Genomic DNA, 16,145 nt, shown 5'->3' on the forward strand with positions numbered 1-16,145 from the left:
TACAGAATTAAGTTTCATAAGAGCCAGTCTCAAGATGAAGGACTTGGCCTATTGATTTGGCAGTACCTAGTATTTGAGAGTATTTGGGGTTCTCCATATAAAGTTTAATAGTTCCATATTTTTCCTTCAGTCCCCCAAGGGACTTCACCAATACTTTTCAATTATCTGCCCAACATTCTCTGGGATGGATCCAGGTATTACCTTAAGCTATACAGAATTATAAGGTGTCGTTCCCATTCTGGGCTCCATGTGTTTGGGTTGTTTAAACGAACTATCCAGACAGGTTAAATTAGACTGTGTACTACAGAAACTACAGTCTTCGACAAAAAGCTTTCTTCTTTTGGTCTCATACAGTAGGTGAAGTTCTAAAATACAGACACTGTGGTCCTTTACCTTGTATTCTGATTTACCTTAGTCGCAACCAGATCAGCTCCATTCTTATCTCTAAATTGAAGCCTGATCTCTTTTTCAATTTCTTTAACAGTTGTTGTATGTAGCAACGGTGACTCCCAGAGCTGCAAAAACTTCAACTCTGAGTCTTGGGTGTCACACAGGTGCCCAAAGTTCCAAGGAAATATCAGGTTATACCTATACAGTACAGCATTTCAGAATCTAGAAATAAAACTTAAAACTCAGGAATAAATGTGACTGCTATCAGAGCTTACAATCAAGGCCCAAATTTTCTTATAAGTATTTTCTAAAAGAGACCATCCAATATTTGTTGGTCAACTGATTTTTGGCAAGACTGCCAAATTCATTCCAATCCCATCTAACTGGGAAGGGACACTGTCTTCAACAAATGATGCCTGGAGAGCTAGATCTCCATATCCAAAATAACAAGAAAGGAACCCACTTTACACCCTATACAAAAATAAACTCAAAATGGATCAGATTTCTAAATATAACATGCAGGACTATAAAACTCTTTGAAAAAAACATAGGAAGTATCTTCAGGTCTTGTGGTAGGTAAAGGCTTCTCAGACTTCACACCAAAGCACAAGTAATGAAAGAAAAACTAGGAATAGAACCTCTTGAAAATTAAAAACTTTTGCATAACAAAGGCTTTACCATGAATATAAATGATGACATACTCAACAGTAGAAAATATTTGAAAACCACATGTCCAATAAAGGTTTAATGTTCAGAATATATAAAGAAATTCTAAAACTCCATAATATAAAGATAAACAACCTGTATTAGTTAGGGTTCTCTAGAGAAACAGAATCAACAGGGAACACTTGCAAATATAAAATTTATGAAAGTGTCTCACGTGACCGTAGAAACGCAGAGTCTAAAATCCACAGGGTAGGCTCCGAAGCCGATGACTCCAATGGATGGCCTGGATGAACTCCACAGGAGAGGCTCACCAGCCAAAGCAGGAATGCAACCTGTCTCCTCTGAGTCCTCCTTAAAAGGCTTCCCATGATTGCATTTAGCATCACTAATTGCAGAAGACACTCCCCTTTGGCTGATTACAAATGGAATCAGCTGTGGATGTAGCTAACGTGATCATGACCTAATCCTATGAAATGTCCTCATTGCAACAGACAGGCCAGCGCTTGCCCAATCAGATGAACAGGTACCACAACTTGGCCAAGTTGACACCTGTCCCTAACCATGACACAACCCAATTACAAAAATGGGCCAAAGACATGACTAGACATTTGTCCAAAGAGGAAATACAAATGGCTAAAAAGCCTATAAAAAGATGCTCAACATCACTAGCTGTTAAGACAATGTGAATCAAAATCACAATGATATATCATTTCATCCCTCTAAATTGGCCACTATTAAAATAACAGAGAACTACACTTACTGGAGAGGATGTGGAGAAACAGGAACTCATTTATGCTGATGGAAATGTAAAATGGTCTAGCTGTTGTGAAAGAGTCTGGCAATTCCTCAGGAAGCTAAGTATAAAACTACCATATGATCTGGCCAGCCCTACTAGATAAATACCCAGAAGAACTGAAAGCAGGACTCAAACAGATATTTGCACACCAATGTTCATAACAGCAGTATTCACAACTGCCAAACACATGAAGCAACCCAAGTGTCCTTTCACTGATGAATGGGTAAACAAAATGTGGTATATACATATGATGGGATATTATTCAACTGTAAGAAGGAATGCAGTCTTGATGCATGCAACATGGATGAACCTTGGGAACATTACGCTGAATGAAATAAGCCAAACACAAAAGGACAAATATCGAATGATCTCAGCATTATGAATTAATTATAGTAAGCAAACTCATTGAGTTAGAATCTAGGATATAGGTTACCAGGAGATAAACTGGGTTTAGATAATGGGGAATTGATGCTAACTTGTACATAATTTCAACTTAAGCTGACGGTAAAGATTGGAAATGGAGGGTGGTGACAGTAGCACATCACTGTGAGTGTAATCAATAGCACTGAACTGTATAGGTGAATGTAACTAAGAGGAAAGTTCAGGATGTATTTATTAGTATTAAAAGAAAATACAGGACTCTGTCATACAGTGAACCATATGACAGACTATAGTCAGTAGTACAATATAAGAATGTTCTTTCATGAATTATAATAAATGTACAATATTAATAAAAGGTGGGAAAAATGGGGTGGTATATGGGGGAAGAAATATCTAATGTAAATAATAGACGATAGCACTATTTCAATAATCTTTCATCAATCTTAACAAAGGTTACTACTGCTAAATAAAAACCAGATTTACTTTCAAAAAGTCTTATCATTAACGGTAACAAATTTTTCACACCAGTGCAAGATGTTCGTGGTTTGATGTTGCACAGGAATCCTGTATCTCAAGCATGATTGCTTCATAAACTCACAACATCTCTAATAAAAACACTGATGAAGTGAATAACAAATATCTAATCAGAGTTTCAAGAACAAACAACAGAAAATAGTGAAAGGAAATATTTCATGAGACAAAGGCTGAGAATTTTACAAAACTGAGGGAAGACACCACTCCTCAGATTCAAGAAGCCTAATGAACTTTAAGAAGAAATAAAGAGAACACCAAAAGCAAAATGATCTTAAACGTATTACCTGTAAGGGAATGTATGCATTACCTGTAAAGGAACAACTAGTATGAGTATTTTCTCAGCAGAAACGAAAGCAGCCAGAAAACAGTGGAGTGTTTTCTTCAAAGTTCTAATATAAAAATAACTGTCAACCCATATTTAAATGGTTAGCAAAACTATCTTTCACGAACTAAAAGCTAAGTAAAGACATTATATAAAGACCAGTTAAACAGAGTTTACTTCTAATAGACCATCAGTAAAAGAAATTCTAAAGGATGCCCTTCAAAAAGCAGGAAAATGATTCTAGGACTGAGATGCAAAAATCATGGATCATAAAAAATTTTTTTTTTTGGTAAATGTGTGGATAAATCCAAACACTGATGGTATAAAGCAATCATAATTGCATTTAAATTGTGGGATAAGAAAATGCAAGACACAAAGACTTAAGGCCAGCATAAAATAAGCCCACTATAGCCTTTCTCTGTCACTTTTACAACTAAAAACTGCACAACATATAAAAATCAGCTAGCTGAAAATTCCGAAACAAAAGTAAAGAAACTGCAGAAGGAACTTGAAATTTGAAGCAATTTGTATGGGGAAGATGGAAATTTTAAAGAAAAACACACTCAACTGCCTTATTAGTCTCTCCTCTGCCTTCACTATATTTTCAACAAATACCTCTGTTTAAAATGAACACTCGGCCTATTGTGTGGCTCTACCTGTGTAGCTGAACTTAACTGTGAAGAAAAAAAAAGATAAAACAAACTGACTAGTTTCATTTATATTTAAAATCACTACCCTTAAATGGTTGCTTAGTAATACTGTACAATCCTACTAAATTTCCTTAGTCCAATCCATTTCTCATTCCTTCTCCTTAACAGTTCTTTCTCCCTGAAAGCTCAAACACCTCCTCTTTCTTTCTCAATCTCAAGTATTGACCCTGCTTCTTATTTCACTATGAAAGCAGAGCTTCTACAGCCTCCAATGATCACATCTGAAAACAAGTGACTCATGAAACAAATATTCTCTGCCCTCTTTCTTGTTATTATGAATTAAACTGCCCAGCTCCCATCTAATGGCAATCTTTCCATTGGATCCCATCCCCCCTCATCTACTCAAGGACATTGCTCCAGCAACCACTCCTCTGTCCCATATAAGCATTTTCCCTCTCTCTTACACCATTTCTATTAGCACAAATATAATGTAATATAACTCACCTTAAGCAAAAACAAAAGAGCAACATGAAAATCCTACTACTTGAACCCCTATATCACCCTTTAGCTACCACTATATTTCTTGTAGTGTAGCTGATGGACACTGGGATTGCTTTCCTTTTCTGGCAATTGTGAAAAATGTTGCTCTGAACATCGGTGTGCAAGTATCTCTTCAAGTCCCTGCATTCAATACTTTTGGGTAATATCTCGCAGTGGATTGCCAGGTCACAAGGTAGTTGTATATTCAGTTTTCTGAGGAACCACCAAACCGTCTTCCACAATGGTTTCACAATTTCACACTCCTGCCAGCAACGAATGAGTGTTACTATTTCTCTGCATCCTCTTCACCAAATATTTTCCAATTTTTAGTAACAGCCATTCTAATGGGTTTGAAATGGTATGATATTATAATTTGATTTGCATCTCCCTGACAGCTAGTGGTGTTCTCTGGCCAATTCAACTCAAGGCTTTTGCCCAGTTTTTAACTGGCTTCTTTGACTTTTTGTCGAAGTCGATGGATTTATTTATATATTCTGAATAGTAAACCTTTATTAGAATGCGGTTCCCAAATATTTCCCCCCATTGTGTAGGTTATTGTTTTACTTTCATGATAAAGGGCTTTGAGGTAGGAAACTTTAAATTTATCTGATTTTTTTTTTTTTGCTGCTTGTGCTTTGGATGTAAACCTTAAGAAACTGTTGCCTACTGAAAATGCTTCCCTACATTTTTTCATAGGAAGTTGGTAGTTCTAGCTCTGAAAGGTCTTTGATTCATTTTGAATTGATTTTTGTATATGGTGTGGAATAGGGGTATTCCTTCTTTTTTTGCAAATGGAGATCAGTTTTCCTAGCAACATTTGTTGAAGAGAATGCTCTTTTGTAATCGAATGTTCTTTTCCGCGTTGTAGAAAACCAGTTACCAAAAATGTGACAGCTGGTTTCTGAACTCTCAATTAGATTCCATTGGTATATATATCCACCCTGTGCCAGTACCATGCTGTTCTGATTATTGTGGCTTTGTAATAAGTTTTAAGATCAGGAAGTTGGAGACCTCCAACTTCAGACTTCTTTTTTAAGATGGCTTTAGCTATTTTAATGCCCATTACTCTCATATAAATGTGATGACTTAGTTTTTCCATTTCTGCAAAGACAGTTGTTGGAAATCTGATTGGCATTGCACTGTATCTATGAATTGATTTGGGTATTATTGACATCTTAATGCTATTTAGGCTTCCAATCCATGAACTGGAATGTCTTTCCATTTATTTAAGTCTTCTCTGATTTCTTTTTTTTAATGTAATTTTATTGCGATATATATTAACATACCATATAATCACCCAAAGTGTACAATCAATGATTCACAGTATCATACAGTTGTGTATTCATCACCACAATTTTCGAACATTTTCATTAGTCCAAAAAATAAGATTAAAAGTAAAAATAAAAAAGAATATCCCAAACATCCCATGGGCCTCATCTCTCCTTATTATTTATTCATTTTTTGTCCTTATTTTTTTCTCTCTCTCTCTTTTTTTGGCATGGGCAGGCACCGGGAACTGAACCTGAGTCTCCAGCATGGCAGGTGAAAACTCTGCCTGCTGAGCCACCGTGGCCCGCCCTGTCCTTATTTTTCACTCATTTGGCCATATACTGGATAAAGGGAGTGTCAGCTACAAGGTTTTCACAACCACATGGTCACAATGTAAAAGCTATATAGTTATATAATCGTCTTCAAGAATTAAGGCTACTGGATTACAGTTCAACAGATTCAGGTATTTCCTTCTAGTTATTCTAATATGCTAAAAACTAAAAAGGGATATCTATATAACATATAAGAATAACCTCCAGAATGACTTCTCCACTCTATTTGAAATCTCTCAGCCATTGAAACTTTATTTTGTTTCATTCTCTTCCTCCTTTTTATCAAGAAGCATTTCTCAATTCCACAAGGTTGGGTCTAGGCTCATACCTGGAGTTCTTTCCCATGTTGGTAGGGAGATTTACACCCTTAGGAGTCATGTCCCATGTAGCGGGGAGGGCAGCGGGTTTAACTGCTGAGTTGGCTTCAAGAGAGAGGTCATATTTGAGCAACAAAAGAGGTTCTCTGGGGATGACTCTTTGGCTTAGCTTCTCCTTTTCTTAGGTGCAATTTTATTGAGATATATTCACATACCCTACAATCACCCGACGTGTACAAAGGTTCACAGTATCATTACAGAGTTGTGCATTCATCACCATGATCAATTTTTGAACATTTTTGTTACTCAAAAAAATATATAAGAATAAAAATAAAAACAAAAATGAAAATTGAAAAGAACACCCAAAACATCCCATACCTCTTATCCCCACCTATTATTTTTTGTCCTTATTTTTTTTTACTCATCTGTCCACACACTGGTTAAAACTAATGTCAGCCTTAAGGCTTTCACAATCACACAGTCACATGTAAATGCTATATAGTTATATGATAGTCTTCAAGAACTTCTTTGATTTCTTTTGGCAACGTTTTATAGTCTTATGTGTACAAGTCCTTCACATCCTTCATTAAGATTTATTCCTAGATATATGACACTTTTAGTTGTTATTGTGAATAGGATTTTTTCTTGATTTTTCTCCTCAGATTTGTTATTAATAGCATACAGAAACACTACTCATTTTTGCATGCCGATCTTATACCCCACTACTTTGCTGAACTCTTTCATTAGCTCTAAAAGCTTTGTTATAGATTTTCCATATAGAGAATCACATTATCTGCAAATAGGGAAAGTTTTACCTCTTCCTTTTCAACTTGGATGTCTTTTATTTCTTTTTCTTGCCTAACTGCTCTGGCTAGAGCTTCCAGTACAACGAATGTTGCATGACAGTATTGACAGTGGGCAACCTTATCTTGCTCTTGATCTTAAGAGGGAAAACTTTTAGTCTTTCACCATTAAGTAGAACATTACTTGTGGGCTTTTCATACATGCCCTTTCTCATGTTGAGGAAGTTTCCTTCCATTCCTAGTGTTCTACATTTTTTTAATAGGAAAGGATGCTGGATTTGTCAAATGTCCTTTTTTGCATCAGTTAATATTACATGTGTTGCTCTCCCTTTGTTTTGTTAACGTGTTGTATTATATTAGTAAAACCTGTGTTTCTAGAACAGCTGTTCTCAGTCTTTTTTCCAGTCTCTTAGCTAAGGGGCACAGCACAATCCCATTAGTTTTGGTGGCTAATATTATCAAAGTATAGTAATCAAGGACACAGCTAGGCTACCAAATATCTCTTGGACCACTGTTGGCTGCCTTTGGAATAGTTTTCACTGACCTGCACTTTGGTGCTCTGCTATCAGCTTGAATGTGAGATGATTTAAAAAACAGTTTTATATCATCATTATCAGTAATAAGACTACTTTTAAATATCATTTATGAGCCTGCACTATGTATTAAGTGATCTGCCAGGTGTTTTGTATTTCTTAATTCACTGTATCTACCTATTATACCAGAAAAATGAGAATTTTAAGCATGGTATATTCTAAACCAAGTCTCACACTCTTACTATACTATGATTCCCTATTACTCCATTTGAGAAGTATATTTAAGAGCTAAGTGCAGGAGAAAACTGATTTCCTCGAAGAATTACACAATTAGAGTGATATAAAAATAATGGTAGCTGGCACTTTTCACTTTGATCTCCAGCAAGCATAGAACTAAATACTCAGGTCAGCCACAGTAAATGAATAATCCTATGACCCTCAAATTTCCTTGCATTTTGATCCCCTCGCCCCATTTATGTTTTCCCTAATTCTTTACGTATTTCCTGTGTAGTGCATTAATCTTCTTCCTTTTAAAATACATATACTCCACAAGAGATTGTTATCTTGGAACAGTTGAAAAATATTAAAAATAAGTAAGCAGATGAACTCATAATTCAGCTGTTCCAATATAACAATACCAGTGAGGGACAGGTGTTTTAAAAGGAATATAGAAATGAAAGAACTGGAAACCTAGTGGTAGGCGAGGTGATATGGTTGATACATAAGAGTATAAAAAAATTACTCTGGGCGCAACAGCTAAAGTTGTAGAGATGATCAAAATTCACACTGACAAACTACTCTTCTTGCCCAGGTGCTAATGCTGAATGGCAATCCTCTCTCACTATCTGCAGTCATTAACTAACATCACATTAACTTCTCTGGGTGGAGCAAGACAAATGTCTGGAGAGACAATCACCTTTTTATCATATCCTACCTTTTCCCCACCTTCAAAGAAGGCTAAACTCCTTCAATCATACTCACAAGGTAATAGATATACAAAGGCTTATTTTAGGCATTCTATGAAATTTCTAATTACTATTCTACAGCAAGAGAATAATTCTCAGAACACTCTACTTAAAAGCATTTCTCTATCTGACTATTTAAAGATGAACTATACATGTAAAATTTATAACAAAAACTAAAGTGTATTACCATCAGTAAAACCTATGTTTTTTAAAGCCTCAATGGAATATAAACTGTGTCAATCTTCAAGATAAACTATAAACTTACCTTGGCTACTTCTTCTTCTAATCGTTCTTGGTACTGTTTTTCCAGCAACTTAATCATATCCTGTCTCACTCCATATTCACCAGAAAACTAAATTAAAAAGTGAAACATGACATATTTACTTACACCACTTATTACCCACTTATTTTTAAGCTTTTATTCTCAAATGTCCTCCAAATATCACTACCTATTAGAAAACTTCTAGAAACTTTCTGCAAAAAATAAATCTTACTTTTGCTCTTTTAATTAAAAATAATTCTAGTCAATAATTCTAAGTAATTGTATTCACTGCTGTGAACTTAATGATTAAAGATGCAGAGAGAGAAAAACCACAGACTACTTTTTAATGTAAACATGTTCTCAGCAAGAAAAGTTTTCTCCATTTACAGATTATTTGAATTTCATCCAGATAGTCCACATGAGATGAGTTTGGAAGAATCAAGAATGTGGCCAATATTTCTCCACTGTATCCATAATGAGGAAGAGCAACAATCTTAATTTTCTCTAGGAATCAGGAGCTAAAAATCTAACACCACGGTTTTGCAATTCGGGTTTGAGAAGAATGGCCATAAATTCAGAGTACAGACAATGGTGAGGAGAGGCAGAGGGTGGTTTAGCTAAATGGCATATATCTCAAAGGATGAGAGGCTTTTGTATATCAGATGGCCTGTGCTGGTGGAGGCTCATCCACTGTTGCTGCCCTTAAACCATCTTAGATTGCAGGGATTCCTAAACACTGTTCTAGAGATAGCTGAGGCCACCTCACATGATGAGAAGAAAATCTATATTGGTCAGGACACTGAAAGTAATTTGTTAACGTGATATATACATGCTATATACAACAAGACAAATTTTAGACTATTTTAAAATAAAATTCAAACTTAATTTTCTCTGTATTTTTTTCTGTGGTATGAGAATACATTAAATTCTTTACTTACATCTTCTTCTGAGTCTTTTATATAAGGTAATATGCCCATTATTCTCACTGTACTCTGACTTTTCAGCAAATATTTATGTGATAATTACTAAGCCACAGATATAAAAATGATAGTAAGAAAAATAAAATCAGTGCATAATAGTTTAAAAGATATGATACCTCTATTGTCTCATCAACGTTCTGTTGAAGACAACTTCCAGGGTACACTGTTTTCTGTACATCAGATTCAGTAATTCCCACTGAATCAATGGAGAAGCTAAACGTAAATACAAAAGGGTAAAAGGATAATAGTCGTATGTGTGTGTGTTACTACTAGTCCAAATGTAGTAACTACTACTAGCCTGCATAAAATATGTACTGGAACAGGGGAAGCAAAAATGATAGTCAAGTGTTATAGGTACTGTAAATTAAATTACATTTTTGAGTCAGCTTTCCACTTAAATTGAATGACAGAATATTTTAAAAGATCACTGATGAATTTAATAGCACATTATAAAGTCTACTTTAAAATATATGACATGAGCTATCTATAGGTACATCTTTAAAAAGTTACCTATATTATTAGCTAAAAAAAGTCTGTATGCTCTCACTTTTAAAAAACTTTTAACAAGATATATGCATAGAAAAGTCTGAAAGACTGCACATCAAAATTAACAATGATTTCCTCAGCTGACTGGAGAGTAGTGGCAGTAGAGGGAAGATTTTTACTTTATACATATTCACTTCTGAGGTTTTTACATTCAAACTATTCATACACTTTTCTTTACTCCAATTATGCATTCTGCATTGTTTAAAAAACATTCATTACTTTGAAGAAAAAAAGGTTTTAAAAATGCTTAACTTGAATCTTAAAAATAAGGTGAGACTGGTATTTAGAAACCATGGTGAAAAAATAAAAGGGGTAAATTATAATTTTCATTTTTGGCTAACAGAATTTCTCACTCTCATTTTCATGTGTACCCATGCTGCCTTCTTCATCCTTTTCTGTTCCTTACTTCTTTCTCCTAATCTCTTCTTCCTTTCATTTTGCCAAAAATTGGCTAGATACAAGTTATGTCATCATCCCATTTCATAACTTACATAACTAACCCCTTACTATTGAATCACAAGTTGTTTCCCAATTTTCACTATTATAAACAAAGCTACAATACAGATTCTCGATAAATATGTTTGCACATTTCTGTGGATGTTTGTGTATCAAATCTTATAAGTAATTGTTAGGTTTAAATGTTTAAAACAGTGCCACATTCCAAAACGCTGTGTTAGTATTACTCCCATAACAAATTTAGTGTTTTCTCAAAATCTCAGTAACAAAGACTGGCAACAATCTTAAAATTTTGTTAGAACATGCATATCTTTGTTTTTGAGATTACATGACATTTGAAATGCTTGCTGGTTATTTAAAACTCTACTGCTACAAACTGCGTTTTCACGTCCTATGTTCATTACATGTTTCAAAAATTCATTTCCCTTGTCTTTCTTCTCTGCCTTTTCTTGCTTCTTCTATCTTTCTATTTGTCTCTCTATTCTCACTGCCCCTTGCATACACTATTCTGATCCTTGGATTCATGTCTTGATTCTTATGTTCAATGCTTAGAAAATCCTCAATTCTATTTTCTAGCTATCCAGTCATTAAGGCTCAACTAAAGAGCTATATAGTCCACAATAACTTCATTCTTTAAGTTTTACAGTACTTAAAGTTGTTCATGCTAAACTGAAAAAAAAAAAAAGAAAGTCTGGTTAAAACTGAATTCATGGAGGCAGATTTTCGACCATTAGCTATCTGCTCTCCTACTACACGTGTAGTAATAAACTCTTTCTCTCTTTGAAACCCCAGTGTCTCAGGAATTGGTTATTGAGTGCGTTGGGCAAAAGAATTCTTGGCCTTTGCCCAGTAACAATTTGGCAACCCTCCGGGACAAATGCCCGAATCTCTGGAGCCCTGGCAGAGCAGGTAAGCAAGTAACAGAGCATTTTGTGGCAGCTGGACTGAATTTAGTCTAGAGGCTCTGCAACCAGGATTTCTCTGTTCTGCTGGCACTCCAGAAACTTTGGGCACCTTGAAAAGCTTCAAAGAAGAAACTGTTTTCAGTTCCAGGTCTGGATGTCAAAATGGGTGACTGGGTCATCAGGGTAACAGTGGATCAGGGAGTAAAATAGGCGGTTCGAATCCCCTTGACCTAGGCCAGAGTCATGCTTCCACAATGATCCCTTTGCTCTACTTCCTGATTTTGGGTACCATACTACACAGCACTTGAAGCCATGTAATCCAACAGTAAATTGGTGTCTGACTGGGGTGAGTGGGTCATCAGGGTAAAAGTGGATCGGGGAGTAAACAGGAGGCTCAAGTCCCCTTGACCTAGGCTAGGGTCAAACTTCCACAATGATTCTGGGTATAGTAATGTAGAAGATTTGAAGCCTTGACCTAATTCAACAATTAACTGGTGTTTAATGAAACTAAATAGGCCTGTTTAAGTGTTAGCTGGTGTGTTACCTAGATACTGGTTAATTGTTAAATTGGTGTCATAAGTGTTTTGTGTCTAACTGTTAACTGATATATTCAGTGTGTGTTCTGTATAGGGTTTGAGGCCCTGACCTATATTTGCTTGTTGACTGTACTCCTAAAAAATGAGTAATCTAACAAGTAATTGATATTTAATGAAGTTAAGTAAGCCTGTTTAAATGCTAGCCAGTGTTACCTATAAAAAGTTGATGTTTTTTTAATTGTTAATTGGTGTGTTAAGTATTTAATGCTTGTTGGCTAGTGTGTTCAGTCTAGTTACTGGTGTGCTCCTGCATTTGTATTGGTCAAATGCTTGTAACTGGTTATTGACTGCAGAAGTTCTTTTAAAAAGGAAACCTTTGGGCTATATTATGCATTTTTCAATGTACAATCTCATACCTCTGGATGGTAATAACAATAAGAAAATTCTTAAAGAGCTCTGTTTGAACTGCTTAGAATAATTAGGTGCCTGACATAAATATATAAATTGGTACTTCTGAAGTAAAAGAGAAAAAACTCTGAATGACAAGATTCAAAAACCTTAGTTTTGTAATTACTGTAAACAAAGGGGGACATTAGAAAGAAACTGCACCTGGAAGTTTCCTAAGGCAGCACAAAAATGCCAAAGAACTGCCTCTGGAAAGAGCAAAGACCTTTTCCAATAGGCCTGGTCACAACTTTTAGTAAAATAAATCTAATAATTAGAAATAGTTCAAAGAAGAGCATAGGAACTCTCAAAATTCCATGGCCCTCACCTAAAACTTCCAAACCCAAAAAGCCTTATATTTTTCTATCTGTGCAGCCTATCCCTGCCCTAAGGCCCAACCACTAAAGTTATGGGTGAGGGCTAGGCACAGAAGGATATGGCCAGGTGTGGTTTAGAATTCTTTTTTTACTGGGTCTGGACATTAGAAATGGTTAACATAAAGGATGCTACAGAATAGCCTATCTTTATTAATATTATTTTTTCAATAATACCTTTGCAATGGTAACACCAGTAATCTAATCATTATTAATATATAAATAGCTTTGTGGTAAGAGTAACTGAATAAAATCTAATTATCAAATTTCACTATGCAAAATGAGAGATCTTTGAGACATATGAAAAAGTTTTTCCTGAATTTAAACTAGGGACAAATTAAACAACTGCAGTTTATTTTCCAGAACTTGACAGTACTTTTAAAATTGTCTGTATTTTAAGATATTAGTAAAACTGAACTCACTGCTTCCCTTTTTTTAAAAAAAACTTTTTTTATTGTATAGAATAACATATATGCAAAGCAAAGAAATAAAAAAGCAGTAGTTTTCAAAGCACTCTTCAAAAAGTAGTTACAGGATAGATTCCAGAGTTTGATACCATACGATCCTCTCATATTTTTCCTTCTAGTTGCTCCAGAATATAGGAGGCTAGAGGGCTTACATACTTTTTTATCATCAGAATTGGCTTTTTTCCTTCTCTTTTTTGTGAACAATAACATATACACAAAAAAGCTATAAATTTCAAAGCACAGCACCACAATTAGTTGTAGAACATATCTCAGACTTTGACCTGGGTTACAATTTCACAATTTTAGATTTTTACTTCTAGCTGCTCTAAAATACTGGAGACTAAATGAGATATCAATTTAATGATTCAGCATTCATATTCATTTGTTAAGTCCTACCTTCTATGTATAATTCCACCATTACCTTTGATCTTTCCATACCTCTCATTCAGGTTGTTTGGGCAATGGCAATTCTAAATTTTTGCCACTGGAAGGGTCTGCCACTAATATGGGGTAGGGAGATGAAACTATCTGATGTTCTGGAGAGGCTGGACTAGGTTGCAGGACTTATCTGGACCAGGGACCCATCTGGAGGTTTTAAGTTTCTGGAAAGTTACTCTAGTGCCTGGAACCCTTGTGGAATCCTATAAGTTGTCCTAGGTGTCCCTTAGGATTGGCTGGGATGGTCCTGGTTGGGAGTTAGCAAGTTATTATAGAACTGCTTCCCTTTTATTATAGGTAACTGCTTCTTCTCTCCCTGCCTGATTTCCCTATTTATGTTAAAGCACTATCATTCTCCATATTCTCCAGGCTCAAACAACATGGAGTTATCTTTGCTACTTAACTCTGCTTTGCTCCCAACATTCCTCCCATCACAGTGCATCACATTCATCCCTTCACTTCCATCTCCACTGGCACCAACCTAATAAGCAGTCACAGAAAAGTACAGCAATGGGCAGTAGGAAAAAGCCATACAGACATAGGTCTAAATCCCAGTATTTTGATTGTATCAACTTGTTATATTATCTAACCATTACCTTTTCAAATTTTTATGTTGTGGATGATTATCATTTCAATTATGAGACTGAAGTCCCTTAAAGGAAAGGGGCACTTGATATATATAAAATTCCTTCTCCAAGCCATCCTAGCTAAGGCTGTTTCCACTCACTCACTATTTTGTACAATTCTCACAGTCTTAAGAGCAGTTATTATTATCATTATTATTATTTACAGATGTTTAAATAATTGTCCAATCAGGGGTCAAATACAGGTCTGTCTGACTCTGAAGCCCACAGTCTTTCCAATCCCATACTATTTTCCAACAGGCTTCTAAAATGAAGTAACCAAATATTTGTTAAACAGATGACTCAATTATTTTTCTTAGACTATTTCAAGTCTACATATGGAAAACAGTATGTTCTTTATTCAAAATTTATTAGTTATATGTGATAATATTGACACAAAATAACTTCTTACTGTTAGTAGGAGCCTGTATGGCAATAACAAAATCTATTTTTTTGGGGGGGGGGGGGAGGGGGCCGGGCAGGATTAATGGTTTTAGTTGAAAAATACTATCAACACATTTCCACTAAGTATGAATAGAAACTATGTGAGGGTGGTGAGTGGGCAGAAGCTCAAATGCAGAAACTACAATACAAGCCCACATTTCCATGAAACTGCCCTTTTATTCATCGCTAATGAATAAAAAAAAAAGCATCGCTAATTAAGGGCTATTTGAAATACAGTGGCTGGATATTAGAGTTGTTGTCACCTACCTATTTTCATTCGACATATGAGAAAGTCTAAAGTGGTTCCCAAATGTCAGTCCATGGACTGCCTGCATCAGAATTATCTTATCAAAAATACAAATTTACTGGTTCCATCTCAAAACTATTGAGCCTGACTCTCCAATGTAAAACCCTGTAATCTGTAATTCCAAATACGATAATATTAAATTTCAAAAATCCCTGGCATTTATGATACATGGCCAAGTTAGGAAATAAATGATGTCAAAGAAAGTAGGAGCTTTATTAGGCACTATTATTAAATGAACATTTCTAAGTGTACATACAGATTTTGAATAAAAGTAGGAGAAAAAGACAGTCTCCAAAGATGCATGGGCACTAAATATTTTATTAAAAAAAAAATTGTCTTGGGTTCTAATAACAAGCGCCTAGAACCTAGAATAGCAGAGTCAGCCAATGTTAGATTAAATCTCTACAGGTTTTGTAAAGCTAGTTATATACAGACGGCAAACTTCTCAACTAAATTATAAACTGTTCATTTACTTAACAAATATTTACTGAGCACCTACTACATACAAGGAATTTTTAGGTCCTTAGGATACATCTGTGACCTAAACAAAATCTCCATCTTTATAAAGTTTAAAATCCATTACAAAAGACACAAAATAAAAAAAACAGAAACAAACTCCCTTGAAATATATATACTATATAAATATATTACAATAGATAAAAGACATTTTAAGTAATGCAGAAAAAAAATGAAGTGGGAAAGTAAAATTTAGAGTGCTTGGGAGGGTTTTAATTTAAAATAGTGATCAGGAAAGACCTCAGGAGAACATGACATTTGAGTCAAGATCCAAAGGATCTTTCTTTGGATGGAGGTGTGGAACACACAAACAGCTGGAGAACGACCATTCCAGGAAGAAAAACAGCCA

The 16,145-nt window shown here is 35.2% G+C and overlaps 1 protein-coding gene across 17 annotated transcripts in view; it reads right to left on the reverse strand.

The window, feature by feature from the left end:
* The window catches only part of AKAP9 (A-kinase anchoring protein 9), a 206,743-nt gene that overhangs the window by 105,968 nt on the left and 84,630 nt on the right, over positions 1-16,145 (reverse strand). For all 17 annotated transcript variants that reach the window (XM_077164310.1, XM_077116955.1, XM_077140571.1 and 14 more), the window contains exons 15-16: positions 9,857-9,953; positions 8,764-8,850 (exon numbers count right to left, since the gene is read on the reverse strand). In XM_077164310.1, coding sequence (XP_077020425.1) covers positions 8,764-8,850; positions 9,857-9,953 — 184 coding nt within the window. The remainder of the gene's footprint in view (positions 1-8,763; positions 8,851-9,856; positions 9,954-16,145) is intronic.

Source organism: Tamandua tetradactyla, chromosome 1 (assembly GCF_023851605.1).
Source record: "Tamandua tetradactyla isolate mTamTet1 chromosome 1, mTamTet1.pri, whole genome shotgun sequence".
Taxonomy (NCBI): Eukaryota; Metazoa; Chordata; class Mammalia; order Pilosa; family Myrmecophagidae; genus Tamandua; species Tamandua tetradactyla.